At 40.5% G+C, this 23,593-nt stretch overlaps 2 protein-coding genes across 2 annotated transcripts in view; both read right to left on the bottom strand.

Moving 5' to 3' along the window:
- Positions 1 to 10,075, bottom strand: part of LOC139394281 (zinc finger protein 850-like) — a 29,811-nt gene extending 19,736 nt beyond the window's left edge. The window contains exon 1 of the mRNA XM_071142308.1: positions 9,930 to 10,075. Within this exon, the coding sequence (XP_070998409.1) occupies positions 9,930 to 9,938 (9 nt within the window). The 5' untranslated portion in view covers positions 9,939 to 10,075. The remainder of the gene's footprint in view (positions 1 to 9,929) is intronic.
- Positions 10,076 to 17,007: 6,932 nt separating this feature from the next.
- On the bottom strand, positions 17,008 to 23,593 carry LOC139394280 (zinc finger protein 850-like). Its single transcript, XM_071142307.1, has 3 exons — positions 23,520 to 23,593; positions 20,645 to 20,783; positions 17,008 to 20,393 (listed from the first exon to the last, which is right to left on the bottom strand). Exons 1-3 carry the CDS (start codon positions 23,526 to 23,528, stop codon positions 18,577 to 18,579), a joined length of 1,965 nt encoding a protein of 654 aa, XP_070998408.1. The 5' UTR covers positions 23,529 to 23,593; the 3' UTR covers positions 17,008 to 18,576.

The following is a 23,593-nucleotide window of genomic DNA, read 5'->3' as shown; positions in this document are numbered from 1 at the left end:
CCTATCTAACCAGACTAATTATAGTATACTACAGTAGACCTAACTAACCAGACTAATTCTAGTATACTACAGTAGACCTAACTAACCAGACTAATTATAGTATACTACAGTAGACCTAACTAACCAGACTAATTATAGTATACTACAGTAGACCTAACTAACCAGACTAATTATAGTATACTACAGTAAACCTAACTAACCAGACTAATTATAGTATACTACTAACCAGACTAATTATAGTATACTACAGTAGACCTATCCATTCATACTAATTATAGTATACTACAGTAGACCTAACTAACCAGACTAATTATAGTATACTACAGTAGACCTATCCATTCAGACTAATTATAGTATACTACAGTAGACCTAACTAACCAGACTAATTATAGTATACTACTAACCAGACTAATTATAGTATACTACAGTAGACCTATCCATTCATACTAATTATAGTATACTACAGTAGACCTAACTAACCAGACTAATTATAGTATACTACAGTAGACCTAACTAACCAGACTAATTATAGTATACTACAGTAGACCTATCTAACCAGACTAATTATAGTATACTACAGTAGACCTAACTAACCAGACTAATTATAGTATACTACTAACCAGACTAATTATAATATACTACAGTAGACCTAACTAACCAGACTAATTATAGTATACTACAGTAGACCTAACTAACCAGACTAATTATAGTATACTACTAACCAGACTAATTATAGTATACTACAGTAGACCTAACTAACCAGACTAATTATAGTATACTACAGTAGACCTAACTAACCAGACTAATTATAGTATACTACAGTAGACCTAACTAACCAGACTAATTATAGTATACTACTAACCAGACTAATTATAGTATACTACAGTAGACCTAACTAACCAGACTAATTATAGTATACTACAGTTGACCTAACTAACCAGACTAATTATAGTATACTACAGTAGACCTATCCATTCAGTCTAATTATAGTATACTACAGTAGACCTATCTAACCAGACTAATTATAGTATACTACAGTAGACCTATCTAACCAGACTAATTATAGTATACTACAGTAGACCTAACTAACCAGACTAATTATAGTATACTACAGTAGACCTAACTAACCAGACTAATTATAGTATACTACAGTAGACCTAACTAACCAGACTAATTATAGTATACTACAGTAGACCTATCCATTCAGACTAATTATAGTATACTACAGTTGACCTAACTAACCAGACTAATTATAGTATACTACAGTAGACCTAACTAACCAGACTAATTATAGTATACTACAGTATACCTATCCATTCAGACTAATTATAGTATACTACAGTAGACCTAACTAACCAGACTAATTATAGTATACTACAGTAGACCTATCCATTCAGACTAATTATAGTATACTACAGTAGACCTAACTAACCAGACTAATTATAGTATACTACAGTAGACCTCTCCATTCAGACTAATTATAGTACACTACAGTAGACCTAACTAACCAGACTAATTATAGTATACTACAGTAGACCTATCTAACCAGACTAATTATAGTATACTACAGTAGACCTAACTAACCAGACTAATTATAGTATACTACAGTAGACCTATCTAAACAGACTAATTATAGTATACTACAGTAGACCTAACTAACCAGACTAATTATAGTATACTACAGGAGACCTAACTAACCAGACTAATTATAGTATACTACAGTAGACCTAACTAACCAGACTAATTATAGTATACTACTAACCAGACTAATTATAGTATACTACAGTAGACCTCTCCATTCAGACTAATTATAGTACACTACAGTAGACCTAACTAACCAGACTAATTATAGTATACTACAGTAGACCTATCTAACCAGACTAATTATAGTATACTACAGTAGACCTATCCATTCAGACGAATTATAGTATACTACAGTAGACCTAACTAACCAGACTAATTATAGTATACTACAGTAGACCTAACTAACCAGACTAATTATAGTATACTACAGTAGACCTAACTAACCAGACTAATTATAGTATACTACTAACCAGACTAATTATAATATACTACAGTAGACCTAACTAACCAGACTAATTATAGTATACTACAGTAGACCTAACTAACCAGACTAATTATAGTATACTACTAACCAGACTAATTATAGTATACTACAGTAGACCTAACTAACCAGACTAATTATAGTATACTACAGTAGACCTAACTAACCAGACTAATTATAGTATACTACAGTAGACCTAACTAACCAGACTAATTATAGTATACTACTAACCAGACTAATTATAGTATACTACAGTAGACCTAACTAACCAGACTAATTATAGTATACTACAGTAGACCTATCCATTCAGACTAATTATAGTATACTACAGTAGACCTAACTAACCAGACTAATTCTAGTATACTACAGTAGACCTATCTAACCAGACTAATTATAGTATAATACAGTAGACCTAACTAACCAGACTAATTATAGTATACTACAGTAGACCTAACTAACCAGACTAATTATAGTATACTACAGTAGACCTAACTAACCAGACTAATTATAGTATACTACAGTAGACCTAACTAACCAGACTAATTATAGTATACTACAGTAGACCTATCTAACCAGACTAATTATAGTATACTACAGTAGACCTAACTAACCAGACTAATTATAGTATACTACAGTAGACCTAACTAACCAGACTAATTATAGTATACTACAGTAGACCTAACTAACCAGACTAATTATAGTATACTACAGTAGACCTAACTAACCAGACTAATTATAGTATACTACAGTAGACCTAACTAACCAGACTAATTATAGTATACTACTAACCAGACTAATTATAGTATACTACAGTAGACCTATCCATTCATACTAATTATAGTATACTACAGTAGACCTAACTAACCAGACTAATTATAGTATACTACAGTAGACCTATCCATTCAGACTAATTATAGTATACTACTAACCAGACTAATTATAGTATACTACAGTAGGCCTATCCATTCAGACTAATTATAGTATACTACAGTAGGCCTAACTAACCAGACTAATTATAATATACTACAGTAGACCTAACTAACCAGACTAATTATAGTATACTACTAACCAGACTAATTATAGTAGACTACAGTAGACCTATCCATTCAGACTAATGATAGTATACTACAGTAGGCCTAACTAACCAGACTAATTATAGTATACTACAGTAGACCTATCCATTCAGACTAATTATAGTATACTACTAACCAGACTAATTATAGTAGACTACAGTAGACCTGTCCATTCAGACTAATGATAGTATACTACAGTAGACCTAACTAACCAGACGAATTATAGTATACTACAGTAGACCTAACTAACCAGACTAATTATAGTATACTACAGTAGGTCTATCCATTCAGACTAATTATAGTATACTACAGTAGACCTATCTAACCAGACTAATTATAGTATACTACAGTAGACCTAACTAACCAGACTAATTATAGTATACTACAGTAGACCTATCCATTCAGGCTAATTATAGTATACTACAGGAGACCTAACTAACCAGACTAATTATAGTATACTGCAGTAGACCTAACTAACCAGACTAATTATAGTATACTACAGGAGACCTAACTAACCAGACTAATTATAGTATACTACAGTAGAACTATCCATTCAGACTAATTATAGTATACTACAGTAGACCTAACTAACCAGACTAATTATAGTATACTACAGTAGACCTAACTAACCAGACTAATTATAGTATACTACAGTAGACCTATCTAACCAGACTAATTATAGTATACTACAGTAGACCTAACTAACCAGACTAATTATAGTATACTACAGTAGACCTATCTAACCAGACTAATTATAGTATACTACAGTAGACCTAACTAACCAGACTAATTATAGTATACTACAGGAGACCTATCTAACCAGACTAATTATAGTATACTACAGTAGACCTCTCCATTCAGACTAATTATAGTATACTACAGTAGACCTAACTAACCAGACTAATAATAGTATACTACAGTAGCCCTAACTAACCAGACTAATTATAGTATACTACAGTAGACCTAACTAACCAGACTAATTATAGTATACTACAGTAGACCTATCTAACCAGACTAATTATAGTATACTGCAGTAGACCTAACTAACCAGACTAATTATAGTATACTACTAACCAGACTAATTATAATATACTACAGTAGACCTAACTAACCAGACTAATTATAGTATACTACAGTAGACCTAACTAACCAGACTAATTATAGTATACTACAGTAGACCTAACTAACCAGACTAATTATAGTATACTACTAACCAGACTAATTATAGTATACTACAGTAGACCTAACTAACCAGACTAATTATAGTATACTACAGTTGACCTAACTAACCAGACTAATTATAGTATACTACAGTAGACCTATCCATTCAGGCTAATTATAGTATACTACAGTAGACCTATCTAACCAGACTAATTATAGTATACTACAGTAGACCTATCTAACCAGACTAATTATAGTATACTACAGTAGACCTAACTAACCAGACTAATTATAGTATACTACAGTAGACCTAACTAACCAGACTAATTATGGTATACTACAGTAGACCTATCTAACCAGACTAATTATAGTATACTACAGTAGACCTATCCATTCAGGCAAATTATAGTATACTACAGTAGACCTATCTAACCAGACTAATTATAGTATACTACAGTAGACCTATCTAACCAGACTAATTATAGTATACTACAGTAGACCTAACTAACCAGACTAATTATAGTATACTACAGTAGACCTATCTAACCAGACTAATTATAGTATACTACAGGAGACCTAACTAACCAGACTAATTATAGTATACTACAGTAGACCTAACTAACCAGACTAATTATAGTATACTACTAACCAGACTAATTATAGTATACTACAGTAGACCTCTCCATTCAGACTAATTATAGTACACTACAGTAGACCTAACTAACCAGACTAATTATAGTATACTACAGTAGACCTATCTAACCAGACTAATTATAGTATACTACAGTAGACCTAACTAACCAGACTAATTATAGTATACTACAGTAGACCTATCTAACCAGACTAATTATAGTATACTACAGTAGACCTATCATTCAGACTAATTATAGTATACTACAGTAGACCTAACTAACCAGACTAATTATAGTATACTACAGTAGACCTAACTAACCAGACTAATTATAGTATACTGCAGTAGACCTAACTAACCAGACTAATTATAGTATACTACTAACCAGACTAATTATAATATACTACAGTAGACCTAACTAACCAGACTAATTATAGTATACTACAGTAGACCTAACTAACCAGACTAATTATAGTATACTACAGTAGACCTAACTAACCAGACTAATTATAGTATACTACTAACCAGACTAATTATAGTATACTACAGTAGACCTAACTAACCAGACTAATTATAGTATACTACAGTAGACCTATCCATTCAGACTAATTATAGTATACTACAGTAGACCTAACTAACCAGACTAATTCTAGTATACTACTAACCAGACTAATTATAGTATACTACAGTAGACCTAACTAACCAGACTAATTATAGTATACTACAGTAGACCTAACTAACCAGACTAATTATAGTATACTACAGTAGGCCTAATTAACCAGACTAATTATAGTATACTACAGTAGACCTAACTAACCAGACTAATTATAGTATACTACAGTAGGTCTAACTAACCAGACTAATTCTAGTATACTACAGTAGACCTAACTAACCAGACTAATTCTAGTATACTACAGTAGACCTAACTAACCAGACTAATTATAGTATACTACAGTAGACCTAACTAACCAGACTAATTATAGTATACTACAGTAGACCTAACTAACCAGACTAATTATAGTATACTACAGTAAACCTAACTAACCAGACTAATTATAGTATACTACAGTAGACCTATCCATTCAGACTAATTATAGTATACTACAGTAGACCTAACTAACCAGACTAATTATAGTATACTACTAACCAGACTAATTATAGTATACTACAGTAGACCTATCCATTCATACTAATTATAGTATACTACAGTAGACCTAACTAACCAGACTAATTATAGTATACTACAGTAGACCTAACTAACCAGACTAATTATAGTATACTACAGTAGACCTATCTAACCAGACTAATTATAGTATACTACAGTAGACCTAACTAACCAGACTAATTATAGTATACTACTAACCAGACTAATTATAATATACTACAGTAGACCTAACTAACCAGACTAATTATAGTATACTACAGTAGACCTAACTAACCAGACTAATTATAGTATACTACTAACCAGACTAATTATAGTATACTACAGTAGACCTAACTAACCAGACTAATTATAGTATACTACAGTAGACCTAACTAACCAGACTAATTATAGTATACTACAGTAGACCTAACTAACCAGACTAATTATAGTATACTACTAACCAGACTAATTATAGTATACTACAGTAGACCTAACTAACCAGACTAATTATAGTATACTACAGTAGACCTATCCATTCAGACTAATTATAGTATACTACAGTAGACCTAACTAACCAGACTAATTCTAGTATACTACAGTAGACCTATCTAACCAGACTAATTATAGTATAATACAGTAGACCTAACTAACCAGACTAATTATAGTATACTACAGTAGACCTAACTAACCAGACTAATTATAGTATACTACAGTAGACCTAACTAACCAGACTAATTATAGTATACTACAGTAGGCCTAATTAACCAGACTAATTATAGTATACTACAGTAGACCTAACTAACCAGACTAATTATAGTATACTACAGTAGGTCTAACTAACCAGACTAATTCTAGTATACTACAGTAGACCTAACTAACCAGACTAATTCTAGTATACTACAGTAGACCTAACTAACCAGACTAATTATAGTATACTACAGTAGACCTAACTAACCAGACTAATTATAGTATACTACAGTAGACCTAACTAACCAGACTAATTATAGTATACTACAGTAAACCTAACTAACCAGACTAATTATAGTATACTACAGTAGACCTAACTAACCAGACTAATTATAGTATACTACAGTAGACCTAACTAACCAGACTAATTATAGTATACTACAGTAGACCTATCCATTCAGACTAATTATAGTATACTACAGTAGACCTAACTAACCAGACTAATTATAGTATACTACTAACCAGACTAATTATAGTATACTACAGTAGACCTATCCATTCATACTAATTATAGTATACTACAGTAGACCTAACTAACCAGACTAATTATAGTATACTACAGTAGACCTAACTAACCAGACTAATTATAGTATACTACAGTAGACCTATCTAACCAGACTAATTATAGTATACTACAGTAGACCTAACTAACCAGACTAATTATAGTATACTACAGTAGACCTATCCATTCAGACTAATTATAGTATACTACAGTAGACCTACAGTGCCTTGCGAAAGTATTCGGCCCCCTTGAACTTTGCGACCTTTTGCCACATTTCAGGCTTCAAACATAAAGATATAAAACTGTATTTTTTTGTGAAGAATCAACAACAAGTGGTACACAATCATGAAGTGGTAGACATTTATTGGATATTTCAAACTTTTTTAACAAATCAAAAACTGAAATTGGGCGTGTAAAATTATTCAGCCCCTTTACTTTCAGTGCAGCAAACTCTCTCCAGAAGTTCAGTGAGGATCTCTGAATGATCCAATGTTGACCTAAATAACTAATGATGATAAATACAATCCACCTGTGTGTAATCAAGTCTCCGTATATAGTCACCTGCACTGTGAGAGTCTCAGAGGTCCATTAAAAGCGCAGAGAGCATCATGAAGAACAAGGAACACACCAGGCAGGTCCGAGATACTGTTGTGAAGAAGTTTAAAGCCGGATTTGGATACAAAAAGATTTCCCAAGCTTTAAACATCCCAAGGAGCACTGTGCAAGCGATAATATTGAAATGGAAGGAGTATCAGACCACTGCAAATCTACCAAGACCTGGCCGTCCCTCTAAACTTTCAGCTCATACAAGGAGAAGACTGATCAGAGATGCAGCCAAGAGGCCCATGATCACTCTGGATGAACTGCAGAGATCTACAGCTGAGGTGGGAGACTCTGTCCATAGGACAACAATCAGTCGTATATTGCACAAATCTGGCCTTTATGGAAGAGTGGCAAGAAGAAAGCCATTTCTTAAAGATATCCATAAAAAGTGTTGTTTAAAGTTTGCCACAAGCCACCTGGGAGACACACCAAACATGTGGAAGAAGGTGCTCTGGTCAGATGAAACCAAAATTGAACTTTTTGGCAACAATGCAAAACGTTATGTTTGGCGTAAAAGCAACACAGCTGAACACACCATCCCCACTGTCAAACATGGTGGTGGCAGCATCATGGTTTGGGCCTGCGTTTCTTCAGCAGGGACAGGGAAGATGGTTAAAATTGATGGGAAGATGGATGGAGCCAAATACAGGACCATTCTGGAAGAACCTGATGGAGTCTGCAAAAGACCTGAGACTGGGACGGAGAGTTGTCTTCCAACAAGACAATGATCCAAAACATAAAGCAAAATCTACAATGGAATGGTTCAAAAATAAACATATCCAGGTGTTAGAATGGCCAAGTCAAAGTCCAGACCTGAATCCAATCGAGAATCTGTGGAAAGAACTGAAAACTGCTGTTCACAAATGCTCTCCATCCAACCTCACTGAGCTCGAGCTGTTTTGCAAGGAGGAATGGGAAAAAATGTCAGTCTCTCGATGTGCAAAACTGATAGACATACCCCAAGCGACTTACAGCTGTAATCGCAGCAAAAGGTGGCGCTACAAAGTATGAACTTAAAGGGGCTGAATAATTTTGCACGCCCAATTTCAGTTTTTGATTTGTTAAAAAAGTTTGAAATATCCAATAAATGTCGTTCCACTTCACGATTGTGTCCCACTTGTTGTTGATTCTTCACAAAAAAATATAGTTTTATATCTTTATGTTTGAGTCAAATGACTTTTCCACTGGATATATGGGATCATCAGATCATGATATTTTTGCTCTTTCACACCGAGGCTTGGTGATTGTGTAAAGCTGTCATCAAGGCAAAGGCTGGCTACTTGAAGAATCTCAAATATAAAATATTCTGTGGTTTGTTTTACGACATGATTCCATATGTGTTATTTCATAGTTTTGATGTTTTCACTATTATTCTACAATGTAACAAAGAAAAACCCTTAAATGAGAACTTTTGACCCGTAGAGTGTGTAGTGTAGTGTAGTGTGTGTGTAGTGTAGTGTGTAGTGTAGTGTAGTGTAGTGTAGTGTAGTGTAGTGTGTGTAGTGTGTGTAGTGTACTACACTACCCCTCAAAAGTTTAGCCTGTTATGCGCAGCCTACCTTCCCGCCCATATAAATAACTGGTCTTGGCAGTGGCCTAGTTCCGGCATCCGTTTGACTTTTGGAAAGTAAAGTGTGTTTAGTTTAGCCTGTTATTTATATATATTCACACACACACACACTACCCTACCCGAACAGCTTCTCATTTAAGGGTTTTTCATTATTACATTGTAGAATAATAGTAAAAACATCAGAACTATGAAATAACTCATATTGAATCATGTGGTAACCTAAAACGTGTTAAACAAACCACACAATATGTTATATCCGTTTGACTTTGATATATATATATATATATATATATATAGGCGGGAAGGTAGGCTGCGCATAACAGGCCTAACTAAACACACGTTACTTTCCGAAAGTCAAACGGATGCCAGGAACTAGGTCACTGCCAATACTAATTAGATTATAATATATATATATATATATATATTAACTCACCTGATTCATTGTAAACACTTGTTTATTGTCGTTTGCAGAGTTCAGGAGAAGTGAACCAGGTGAGATGTTTATCTCTAGTCTGTTTAATTGTAGATTAAGGAGGTAACGGATGGTTAGATTTCAACATGTGATGCTCTGCCTGAAGTCATGAAAGAAAAGACTAGACTCCGCCTTCACATCCGTTCCACTGAAAACATTTCCTTCCCGTTACCATTCTGCTGGCAGCAGCTCATAAAATGGCCGCAGAAAAAAAGGCAGATATTTTTTTTTCAAAATAAGAGTCGTCCTGCAATGACAAGCGAAGTTGGTCGATTTTTGAAGCACTCTATTGCAGTACATCTGTGCACAGTATTGCAACCACATAGGAAGAAAAACATAAATAATTTGATGCATTTAAAAATATATTAATTTTATTACACTGAACACATATGAATGCAACATGTAAAGTATTGGTCCCATGTTTGATATGCAAGAAAAACGATTTCTCTCATTTCTCTAAGATTTTGTGCATACATTTGTTTCCATCCCTGTTAGTGAGCATCCATCCAGGTGTGGCATGTCAAAAAAGCTAATTAAACAACATGATCGTTACATAGGTGCACCTTGTGCTTGGGACAATAAAATGCATCTCTAAAATGTGCAGTTTTGTCACACAACACAATGCCACAGATGTCTCAAGTTTTGAGGGAGCGTGCAATTGGCATGCAGCCTACAGGAATGTCCACCAAGGGCAGAACTAGGCCACTGCCAAGACCAGTTATATATCAGACAAGGGCAGAACTAGGCCACTGCCAAGACCAGTTATATATCAGACAAGGGCAGAACTAGGCCACTGCCAAGACCAGTTATATATCAGACAAGGACAGAACTAGGCCACTGCCAAGACCAGTTATATATCGGACAAGGACAGAACTAGGCCACTGCCAAGACCAGTTATATATCAGACAAGGGCAGAACTAGGCCACTGCCAAGACCAGTTATATATCAGACAAGGGCAGAACTAGGCCACTGCCAAGACCAGTTATACAGTGGGGCAAAAAAGTATTTAGTCAGCCACCAATTGTGCAAGTTCTCCCACTTAAAAAAGATGAGAGAGGCCTGTAATTTTCATCATAGGTACACTTCAACCATGACAGACAAAATGAGAGAGAAAAAATCCAGAAAATCACATTGTAGGATTTTTAATGAATTTATTTGCAAATTATGGTGGAAAACAAGTATACTTATAATAGCTCCCATTTCCCCCTGTATAAGGATGAGCTCCCATTTCCCCCTGTATAAGGATGAGCTCCCATTTCCCCCTGTATAAGGATGAGCTCCCATTTCCCCCTGTATAAGGACGAGCTCCCATTTCCCCCTGTATAAGGACGAGCTCCCATTACCCCCTGTATAAGGACGAGCTCCCATTTCCCCCTGTATAAGGACGAGCTCCCATTTCCCCCTGTATAAGGACGAGCTCCCATTTCCCCCTGTATAAGGACGAGCTCCCATTTCCCCCTGTATAAGGACGAGCTCCCATTTCCCCCCTGTATAAGGACGAGCTCCCATTTCCCCCTGTATAAGGACGAGCTCCCATTTCCCCCTGTATAAGGACGAGCTCCCATTTCCCCCTGTATAAGGACGAGCTCCCATTTCCCCCTGTATAAGGACGAGCTCCCATTTCCCCCTGTATAAGGACGAGCTCCCATTATCCCCTGTATAAGGACGAGCTCCCATTACCCCCTGTATAAGGACGAGCTCCCATTTCCCCCTGTATAAGGACGAGCTCCCATTTCCCCCTGTATAAGGACGAGCTCCCATTTCCCCCTGTATAAGGACGAGCTCCCATTTCCCCCTGTATAAGGACGAGCTCCCATTTCCCCCTGTATAAGGACGAGCTCCCATTTCCCCCTGTATAAGGACGAGCTCCCATTTCCCCCTGTATAAGGACGAGCTCCCATTTCCCCCTGTATAAGGACGAGCTCCCATTTCCCCCTGTATAAGGACGAGCTCCCATTTCCCCCTGTATAAGGACGAGCTCCCATTACCCCCTGTATAAGGACGAGCTCCCATTACCCCCTGTATAAGGACGAGCTCCCATTACCCCCTGTATAAGGACGAGCTCCCATTACCCCCTGTATAAGGACGAGTTCCCATTACCCCCTGTATAAGGACGAGCTCCCATTTCCCCCTGTATAAGGACGAGCTCCCATTTCCCCCTGTATAAGGACGAGCTCCCATTTCCCCCTGTATAAGGACGAGCTCCCATTTCCCCCTGTATAAGGACGAGCTCCCATTTCCCCCTGTATAAGGACGAGCTCCCATTTCCCCCTGTATAAGGACGAGCTCCCATTTCCCCCTGTATAAGGACGAGCTCCCATTTCCCCCTGTATAAGGACGAGCTCCCATTTCCCCCTGTATAAGGACGAGCTCCCATTTCCCCCTGTATAAGGACGAGCTCCCATTTCCCCCTGTAGATACGGATGAGCTCCCATTTCCCCCTGTATACGGATGAGCTCCCATTTCCCCCTGTATAAGGATGAGCTCCCATTTCCCCCTGTATAAGGATGAGCTCCCATTTCCCCCTGTATAAGGATGAGCTCCCATTTCCCCCTGTATAAGGATGAGCTCCCATTTCCCCCTGTAGATAAGGATGAGCTCCCATTTCCCCCTGTATAAGGATGAGCTCCCATTTCCCCCTGTATAAGGATGAGCTCCCATTTCCCCCTGTATAAGGATGAGCTCCCATTTCCCCCTGTATAAGGATGAGCTCCCATTTCCCCCTGTATAAGGATGAGCTCCCATTTCCCCCTGTATAAGGATGAGCTCCCATTTCCCCCTGTATAAGGATGAGCTCCCATTTCCCCCTGTATAAGGATGAGCTCCCATTTCCCCCTGTATAAGGATGAGCTTCCATTTCCCCCTGTATAAGGATGAGCTCCCATTTCCCCCTGTAGATACGGATGAGCTCCCATTTCCCCCTGTAGATACGGATGAGCTCCCATTTCCCCCTGTAGATACGGATGAGCTCCCATTTCCCCCTGTAGATACGGATGAGCTCCCATTTCCCCCTGTAGATACGGATGAGCTCCCATTTCCCCCTGTAGATACGGATGAGCTCCCATTTCCCCCTGTAGATAAGGATGAGCTCCCATTTCCCCCTGTAGATACGGATGAGCTCCCATTTCCCCCTGTAGATAAGGATGAGCTCCCATTTCCCCCTGTAGATACGGATGAGCTCCCATTTCCCCCTGTAGATAAGGATGAGCTCCCATTTCCCCCTGTATAAGGATGAGCTCCCATTTCCCCCTGTAGATACGGATGAGCTCCCATTTCCCCCTGTAGATACGGATGAGCTCCCATTTCCCCCTGTATAAGGATGAGCTCCCATTTCCCCCTGTATAAGGATGAGCTCCCATTTCCCCCTGTATAAGGACGAGCTCCCATTTCCCCCTGTATAAGGACGAGCTCCCATTACCCCCTGTATAAGGATGAGCTCCCATTTCCCCCTGTATAAGGATGAGCTCCCATTTCCCCCTGTAGATACGGATGAGCTCCCATTTCCCCCTGTAGATACGGATGAGCTCCCATTTCCCCCTGTAGATACGGATGAGCTCCCATTTCCCCCTGTATAAGGATGAGCTCCCATTTCCCCCTGTATAAGGATGAGCTCCCATTTCCCCCTGTAGATACGGATGAGCTCCCATTTCCCCCTGTAGATACGGATGAGCTCCCATTTCCCCCTGTAGATACGGATGAGCTCCCATTTCCCCCTGTAGATACGGATGAGCTCCCATTTCCCCCTGTAGATACGGATGAGCTCCCATTTCCCCCTGTAGATACGGATGAGCTCCCATTTCCCCCTGTAGATACGGATGAGCTCCCATTTCCCCCTGTAGATACGGATGACCTCCCATTTCCCCCTGTAGATACGGATGACCTCCCATTTCCCCCTGTATAAGGATGAGCTCCCATTTCCCCCTGTAGATACGGATGAGCTCCCATTTCCCCCTGTAGATACGGATGACCTCCCATTTCCCCCTGTAGATACGGATGAGCTCCCATTTCCCCCTGTATAAGGATGAGCTCCCATTTCCCCCTGTAGATAAGGACGAGCTCCCATTTCCCCCTGTAGATAAGGACGAGCTCCCATTTCCCCCTGTAGATAAGGACGAGCTCCCATTTCCCCCTGTAGATAAGGACGAGCTCCCATTTCCCCCTGTAGATACGGATGAGCTCCCATTACCCCTGTAGACATGGATGAAGAGTATGAATTGAAGGTTATTTTCATTTTAACAAGTTGAGGGTAATGTCATCTAAACCAGTCATCCCTTTCCATAAAGTGGACCACTGAGCCCTTGTCATTAGAGCCCTCGTCTCATGAGCCCTAGTCATTAGAGCCCTAGTCTAATGGGCCCTAGTTTATAGGACTCTGGTCGAATGTAGTTCACTATAAAGGGATTAGAGGTTAATTTGGGACACCTCCCTGATGTATAGTAGGTTATATCATCATGTCTATATGAACTTATCTGAAGCCAGGCTAACTGATCTGAAGCCAGGCTAACTGATCTGAAGCCGGGCTAACTGATCTGAAGCCGGGCTAACTGATCTGAAGCCAGGCTAACTGATCTGAAGCCGGGCTAACTGATCTGAAGCCAGGCTAACTGATCTGAAGCCAGGCTAACTGATCTGAAGCCAGGCTAACTGATCTGAAGCCGGGCTAACTGATCTGAAGCCGGGCTAACTGATCTGAAGCCGGGCTAACTGATCTGAAGCCGGGCTAACTGATCTGAAGCCGGGCTAACTGATCTGAAGCCGGGCTAACTGATCTGAAGCCGGGCTAACTGATCTGAAGCCGGGCTAACTGATCTGAAGCCGGGCTAACTGATCTGAATTCGGGCTAACTGATCTGAATTCAGGCTAACTGATATGAAGTCAGGCTAACTGATCTGAAGCCGGGCTAACTGATCTGCAGTCAGGCTAACTGATCTGAAGCCGGGCTAACTGATCTGAAGCCGGGCTAACTGATCTGAAGTCGGGCTAACTGATCTGCAGTCAGGCTAACTGATCTGAAGTCAGGCTAACTGATTGGTGACTAGTGGAAGTTACTGTTATTAAACTTTCTGACTGTTGTCTTTTCATTTATAGTTTGGTGAATAAAACCTGTCTTCGTATTAGGATTATAAGAGTATAATTCTCTGTGTGTGCATAGGAAGACTAAGACAGTATGTTACTATTTGACAATAAGCAGAAGTATAGTTGAGACATTCAAGGAGAAGAGGAACTGTCAACAGACGACTTGTGAAACTGATAACAGGAAGGAAGTCTCCCCACCCAGGGAGGGGAGAAACCGTTAGGCTTGCGGTAGATTATGGAACATGTGGCAGAACATTGGGAGAGAGTTAGAGAAGAGGGGCATTTATAAAGTGTTTAATGTATTTAATGCGACATGTAAAGTGTTGGTCCCATGTTCATGAGCTGAAATAAGCAATCCCAGGTTGTGATTTTTTTTCCTTCTCATACACACAAATTATTGAGCCAATTAGTGTATGGATGATTTATAGTAAAGGCTGGGTTCGAGGTAACCAATTCATTAATAATAAGACCAATTGATCAGATATTTTAATATCTGAAGAGTTACATTAGGACAATTATAACTTTGTAATCTGCAGATTTTCCTTGGTGCCCCGACCTCCTAGTTAATTACATTTACATGATTAGTTTAAATCAGGTAGTAATAATTACAGAGAATTGATTTGATAAAATAACAGTCTTCACTTTTAATGATGCAAAATACACAAAAACAGGAACAGCTTGTTTTTTTTGGCAGCTCTGACACAGTCCCACCTCAGACAGCGTCACAACACCAGCTCTGACACAGTTCCACCTCAGACAGCGTCACAACACCAGCTCTGACACAGTCCCACCTCAGACAGCGTCACAACACCAGCTCTGACACAGTTCCACCTCAGACAGCGTCACAACACCAGCTCTGACACAGTCCCACCTCAGACAGCGTCACAACACCAGCTCTGACACAGTCCCACCTCAGACAGCGTCACAACACCAGCTCTGACACAGTCCCACCTCAGACAGCGTCACAACACCAGCTCTGACACAGTCCCACCTCAGACAGCGTCACACAACACCAGCTCTGACACAGTCCCACCTCAGACAGTGTCACAACACCAGCTCTGACACAGTCCCACCTCAGACAGCGTCACAACACCAGCTCTGACACAGTCCCACCTCAGACAGCGTCACAACACCAGCTCTGACACAGTCCCACCTCAGACAGCGTCACAACACCAGCTCTGACACAGTCCCACCTCAGACAGCGTCACAACACCAGCTCTGACACAGTCCCACCTCAGACAGCGTCACAACACCAGCTCTGACACAGTCCCACCTCAGACAGCGTCACAACACCAGCTCTGACACAGTCCCACCTCAGACAGCGTCACAACACCAGCTCTGACACAGTCCCACCTCAGACAGCGTCACACAACACCAGCTCTGACACAGTCCCACCTCAGACAGTGTCACAACACCAGCTCTGACACAGTCCCACCTCAGACAGCGTCACAACACCAGCTCTGACACAGTCCCACCTCAGACAGCGTCACAACACCAGCTCTGACACAGTCCCACCTCAGACAGCGTCACAACACCAGCTCTGACACAGTCCCACCTCAGACAGCGTCACAACACCAGCTCTGACACAGTCCCACCTCAGACAGCGTCACACAACACCAGCTCTGACACAGTCCCACCTCAGACAGTGTCACAACACCAGCTCTGACACAGTCCCACCTCAGACAGCGTCACAACACCAGCTCTGACACAGTCCCACCTTAGACAGTGTCACAACACCAGCTCTGACACAGTCCCACCTCAGACAGCGTCACAACACCAGCTCTGACACAGTCCCACCTCAGACAGCGTCACAACACCAGCTCTGACACAGTCCCACCTCAGACAGCGTCACAACACCAGCTCTGACACAGTTCCACCTCAGACAGCGTCACAACACCAGCTCTGACACAGTTCCACCTCAGACAGCATCACAACACCAGCTCTGACACAGTCCCACCTCAGACAGCGTCACACAACACCAGCTCTGACACAGTCCCACCTCAGACAGCGTCACAACACCAGCTCTGACACAGTCCCACCTCAGACACCGTCACAACACCAGCTATGCAGGTCTCGGCTGGCGCCAAATCAAATTTAATTGAGCCCACAATCCAAATGCAAAAAATAATAATAAAAGAGACACATTTCAAAAGTGTTCCTTCAGAAGTGCAGAGAAGAAAGAACAGTAGATGGTAAATATCATGTTCCACACACAGCGTTTGACTAGAAACTTCATTTTCTGCATCCAAATTCTAAATATATTGTATCCAATGGCAAGTTGTGAGTATGTTGAGAGGTATGACCGTTCTCAGGGCTTGATTCAATCAGATGCGTTTTAGTCACCAACCCGCATAGCGGTTGTTTTGGCGGAGGTGGAACTGTGAGATGAAGAGGGCAACCTACTAGCGTTCACATCTCACAGTTGTTACCGTGTGTCCTTGATGCTCATTCGATAGTTGTTTCTATAGGTGGTGAATTATTTACAAATGACGAATTAAAATATTTACCAGTGTGTGTTCTCTGGTGCGCAGCCATTAGGCCTTGCTCCTGTGTGTGTGTTCTCTGGTGCACAGCCATTAGGCCTTGCTCCTGTGTGTGTGTTCTCTGGTGCACAGCCATTAGGCCTTGCTCCTGTGTGTGTTCTCTGGTGCACAGCCATTAGGCCTTGCTCCTGTGTGTGTGTTCTCTGGTGCACAGCCATTAGGCCTTGCTCCTGTGTGTGTGTTCTCTGGTGCACAGCCATTAGGCCTTGCTCCTGTGTGTGTGTTCTCTGGTGCACAGCCATTAGGCCTTGCTCCTGTGTGTGTGTTCTCTGGTGCACAGCCATTAGGCCTTGCTCCTGTGTGTGTGTTCTCTGGTGCACAGCCATTAGGCCTTGCTCCTGTGTGTGTGTTCTCTGGTGCACAGCCATTAGGCCTTGCTCCTGTGTGTGTGTTCTCTGGTGCACAGCCATTAGGCCTAGCTCCTGTGTGTGTTCTCTGGTGTATAAACAGTTCACTTAAGGTGGTAAAGCCTTTCCCTCGGATAGAGAGCAGTGGTAAGCTTTCTCTCAGGTGTGAATTCTCTTGTGTGAAGCCAGGGTTCCCTTGTGTGGAATCTCTTACCACATTCATCACAGCTGACAGATTTCTCTCCTGTTTGTGTCAACTGATGTGATTGCAGACTGATCCTTTTACTGAAATGCTTTTCACCCTGATCACAGGTGTGAGGTTTCTCTCCCGTGTCCTCCTGTGGTACCTCAACCCACCTGCCTGAATGAATCTCTTCCCGCAGTGTGCGGTGCAGACAAAGAATTTCTCTCCCGTTTGTGTCATCTGGTGGTACTTCAGATGCCCGATGAGAGCTGAAGCTGCGCTGACAAGGGTGCAAAGGGTAGGATGTCCCACTGTGTTTTCGCTGAACGTGGCATCTCAGGTCCATTGACACTTGAAGCTCTTGCCACACTGTACCGCCTCTTTCCTGTGTGGACTCTCGTGATTTTTTTAAAGGAATCTGATCTTGAAAAACTGAGTCCTGAACACTCTGTGAAGCACTAATGCTTCTTTTTGGAGTGATTTCGCAATTCACCTGACGTGACAAAACTCTTCCCACACTGATCACAGTGGTGCGGCTTCTCTCCTGTGTGCCTTCTCTTGTGTACTTTAAAAGCAAAGGTGTGGGCAAAACTCTTCCCACAGTCAGGGAAAGGGCAGTGGTATGGCCTCTCTCCTGTGTGTCTTCGCTGGTGAATTCGCAAGGTTGCCATTGTGGCAAAGTTGTTCCCGCAGTCTGAGCAAGAGAACGGTTTCTCTCCATTGTGAAGACGCTCGTGTTCTTTGAGAGAATATTGTCGAAGGAAGCTCTTGTCACAGTGGGAGCAGTGGTAAGGCTTCTCTCCAGTGTGTATAAGCTGGTGTTTCTTCAATGCGTCTGGTGTTGTGCAGCTCGACTCACACTGAGAGCAGTGGTACATCTTCTTCTCTGAATGTGTGAACTTGTGACTATTTAATGAGCCAAGTCTTGGAAAGCTCTTCTTGCAGTCAGAGCACTGATAAGGTTTCTCTCCTGTGTGTACTATTCGGTGTCTCCCAAGGTTGGTTCTGTGTGCAAACTTCTGCCCACATTCAGAGCACTCGTACGGTTTCTCTCCAGTGTGAATCCGCATGTGTCCTTCCAGTGCCCTGGCAGAGGAGAGACTAGCACCGCACTGGGAGCAGCAGTGAGGTTTATCTTCTGTGTGTCTGACCTCGTGTTCTTTCAGAGATTTGTTGTTAGTGAAACTCAGCTCGCACTTAGAGCAGTGGTATGGTTTTTCTCCTGTATGAATTAGCATGTGCTTTTTCAGGTGATCCGACCGTCCAAAACTCCTCTGGCAAACATTGCAGCTGTGTGGCTTCTCACCTGTGTGAATTCTCTGGTGTTTGTACAGGGCTGAATTAGTGGCAAAGCTTAACTTACAGTGGGAACAGTGGAAGGGTTTCTGTCCAGTGTGTGTTCGCTTATGCTGCTCTAGAGAATGAGACGATCCTAGCTTCTTGCCACACTGTGGGCATTGGTAGCCTTTCTCTCCAGTGTGCACTTTGTTATGTAGCAAGAGTCCAGTCTTAAAAGCAAACCTTTTCCCGCACTCAGTACATTGGTGGGGCTTCTCTCCAGTATGTCTTAGCTGGTGACATCTTAAAGGAGATAAAAATCTGAAGTTTTTCCCACAGTCAGTGCATTGGTAAGGTTTTTCCCCTGTGTGAATCCTCTGATGTATTCTGAGTAACTTAGCGGAGGAAAAGCTTCCCCCGCACTGCTCACAGTGGTGAGGCTTCTCTCCTGTGTGTATTCGTTTGTGTTCAAAGAGTGTTGAGGCTTGTTTGAAACTCTTCCCACACTCAGAGCAGTGGAACGGTCTCTCTCCAGTGTGAGTCCGCTGGTGAGCTTTTAAGCGTTGCGATGTAACAAATCTCTTCCCGCAATCAAAGCAGCAGTGTGGTTTTTCGCCGGTGTGTTTTATTCTCTCATGTATCCGTAAACCACTGGAGTCTTTAAATCTCTGCCCACATTCTGAGCACTGGTATGGTTTTTCTCCAGTGTGAATCCGCAGGTGTCCTTCCAGTGCCCTGGCAGTGGAGAGGCTAGCTCCACACTGGGAGCAGCAGTGAGGTTTCTCTCCTGTATGAATTATCTGGTGTCCTCTAAGGTCTGTTGAAGAGGTGTAACTCTTTCCACAGTCAGAGCAGCAGTGAGATTTCTTCCTTGTGGGTCTCTGCTGGTGTTTCTTGAGGTGTTCTGATCTGGAGAGACTTTTCTCTGCCTCCTCAGCATCAGCCTCCCAAGTTGACAAGCCCCTTCTACTGAGAGAGTGACGGTTAAGACTGCCCCCTGAGAAGCAAAGACAGACAGTTATGGTTCCTTATCGAAGACAGATTTAGGCCCAGCTTTTCACACTCTTGTAACCGAATTTAAGCATTTAAAATCTTCAATGTAAAATCGTATTAAATCTTCAAATTGTCAATGTATCCAAGGGTGTAGGGTTGTAATGATTCTACATCCTTAAATATATTGTACTTAGTGGTAATTAATGACATTCAGGTAGTGTCCCAAAATACATTTATATAAGAACATAAACCCACTTAGCTCCGGTGTTTTCCTGCAGTCGACCAGCCGCACAGACAGCCTCTTCAGACCCAGCAGTAAGGTGTTACCAGGAGAGGTACGTCCCGGGGACTCCGGGAGGGGTAGGGGGGAGGAGGGTTGGAGGGAGAGTGTTTCCTGTTAACCCAAAAAGAGAGGAGTGTTGTCAAGTAATTTAAAATACTCAAATCATTCCAATCCCGTTTAAAAAGAAAACGTTAATAACCTCTTTGGGATAGGGGGCAGAATTTTCACTTTCACAACTCAAAAAGAGAGGAGGAGTGTTGTCATATTGGTACAAAACAATAATGATCTAAAACAAGTCTTCAACTATTAAACCTTTGTCCAGAAAACTGTTCCTCTGAGTTGTTCCTGATGTCCTATTTATAGTCTAGTGTTGCATTATGGGAACTGTCTCCATGTATAGTCTAGTGTTGCAATATGGGAACTGTGTCTCCATGTATAGTGAAGTGCTGCATTATGGGAACTGTGTCTCCATGTATATAGTCTAGTGTTGCATTATGGGAACTGTGTCTCCACATATAGTCTAGTGTTGCATTATGGGAACTGTGTCTCCATGTATAATCTAGTGTTGCAATATGGGAACTGTGTCTCCATGTATTGTCTAGTGTTGCATTATGGGAACTGTGTCTCCACGTATAGTCTAGTGTTGCATTATGGGAACTGCGTCTCCACGTATGGTCTAGTGTTGCATTATGGGAACTGTGTCTCCACGTATGGTCCAGTGTTGCAATATGGGAACTGTGTCTCCATGTATAGTCTAGTGTTGCATTATGGGAACTGTGTCTCCATGTATAGTCTAGTGTTGCATTATGGGAACTGTGTCTCCATGTATAGTCTAGTGTTGCATTATGGGAACTGTGTCTCCATGTATAGTCTAGTGTTGCATTATGGGAACTGTGTCTCCATGTATAGTCTAGTGTTGCATTATGGGAACTGTGTCTCCATGTATAGTCTAGTGTTGCATTATGGGAACTGTGTCTCCATGTATAGTCTAGTGTTGCATTATGGGAACTGTGTCTCCATGTATAGTCTAGTGTTGCCTTATGGGAACTGTGTCTCCATGTATAGTCTAGTGTTGCATTATGGGAACTGTGTCTCCATGTATAGTCAGTCTAGTGTTGCATTATGGGAACTGTGTCTCCATGTATAGTCTAGTGCTGCATGAACTCAGGCCCAGAAGCTAGGATATAATTGGTAGCATAATTATAATATACTACAGTAGACCTATCTAACCAGACTAATTATAGTATACTACAGTAGACCTAACTAACCAGACTAATTATAGTATACTACAGTAGACCTAACTAACCAGACTAATTATAGTATACTACTAACCAGACTAATTATAGTATACTACAGTAGACCTAACTAACCAGACTAATTATAGTATACTACAGTAGACCTAACTAACCAGACTAATTATAGTATACTACAGTAGACCTAACTAACCAGACTAATTATAGTATACTACAGTAGACCTAACTAACCAGACTAATTATAGTATACTACAGTAGACCTAACTAACCAGACTAATTATAGTATACTACAGTAGACCTAACTAACCAGACTAATTATAGTATACTACAGTAGACCTAACTAACCAGACTAATTATAGTATACTACAGTAGACCTAACTAACCAGACTAATTATAGTATACTACAGTAGACCTATCTAACCAGACTAATTATAGTATACTACAGTAGACCTAACTAACCAGACTAATTACAGTATACTACAGTAGACCTATCCATTCAGACTAATTATAGTATACTACAGTAGACCTATCCATTCAGACTAATTATAGTATACTACAGTAGACCTAACTAACCAGACTAATTATAGTATACTACTAACCAGACTAATTATAGTATACTACTAACCAGACTAATTATAGTATACTACAGTAGACCTAACTAACCAGACTAATTATAATATACTACAGTAGACCTAACTAACCAGACTAATTATAGTATACTACAGTAGACCTAACTAACCAGACTAATTATAATATACTACAGTAGACCTAACTAACCAGACTAATTATAGTATACTACAGTAGACCTATCTAACCAGACTAATTATAGTATACTACAGTAGACCTAACTAACCAGACTAATTACAGTATACTACAGTAGACCTAACTAACCAGACTAATTATAATATACTACAGTAGACCTAACTAACCAGACTAATTATAGTATACTACAGTAGACCTAACTAACCAGACTAATTATAATATACTACAGTAGACCTAACTAACCAGACTAATTATAGTATACTACAGTAGACCTATCTAACCAGACTAATTATAGTATACTACAGTAGACCTAACTAACCAGACTAATTATAGTATACTACAGTAGACCTATCCATTCCCATTATTGTGAACTTTGGTCTCCATCAAAATCAATATTTGTGGTGGATTAACATAACTAGATAATTATAGCAAATTCAAACTTCTTCCCTTCAATGTTCATGAATACAATTACATGTATAATATGCTCCTGATACATTTTATTTATCAGTCAAACTGGGGGAATTGTCAGCGTTTCTGGTGTTGAAGTCAGCTCTCCAGTCGGTAGCTCGTTCAGGAAAATCCAAGGCTTTGCTGCGGCCTACTTTAGCAATCTTCCATTCAGCAATTCACGGCCATTATTACCGTTCGGGAAGAGCAACGAGATATTAAACCACGTAAACAATACTTAGTAAAGCGAAATTAATTAAACAATAAATGAAACTGCTATAAGTTAAATAAATGTGTCACCATCTGACGGAGCTCCGTGAAACGTGTTACGTCGTTCGTGGCCGCCGATGTGTTTTTATTTATATTTTACATGCGTCTTACTCACCTGAGTCATTGTAGACACTCGTTTACGGTCGGTCGTTTGCAGAGTTCAGACCAAGTGAAGCAGATGAGATGTTT

This window comes from Oncorhynchus clarkii, unplaced genomic scaffold, assembly GCF_045791955.1.
Source record: "Oncorhynchus clarkii lewisi isolate Uvic-CL-2024 unplaced genomic scaffold, UVic_Ocla_1.0 unplaced_contig_458_pilon_pilon, whole genome shotgun sequence".
Classification (NCBI taxonomy): domain Eukaryota; kingdom Metazoa; phylum Chordata; class Actinopteri; order Salmoniformes; family Salmonidae; genus Oncorhynchus; species Oncorhynchus clarkii.
Note: the sequence above shows the minus strand (reverse complement) of the source record. Positions and strands in the feature narration are given on the sequence as shown.

Bases quoted from the DNA above. Each gene is read 5' to 3' on its own strand.
- LOC139394280 (XM_071142307.1), bottom strand. The intron at 20,394-20,644 runs GTGGGTTTATGT...TTTGCTTCTCAG, and splicing joins CAGGAAAACACCGGAGCTAA to GGGGCAGTCTTAACCGTCAC.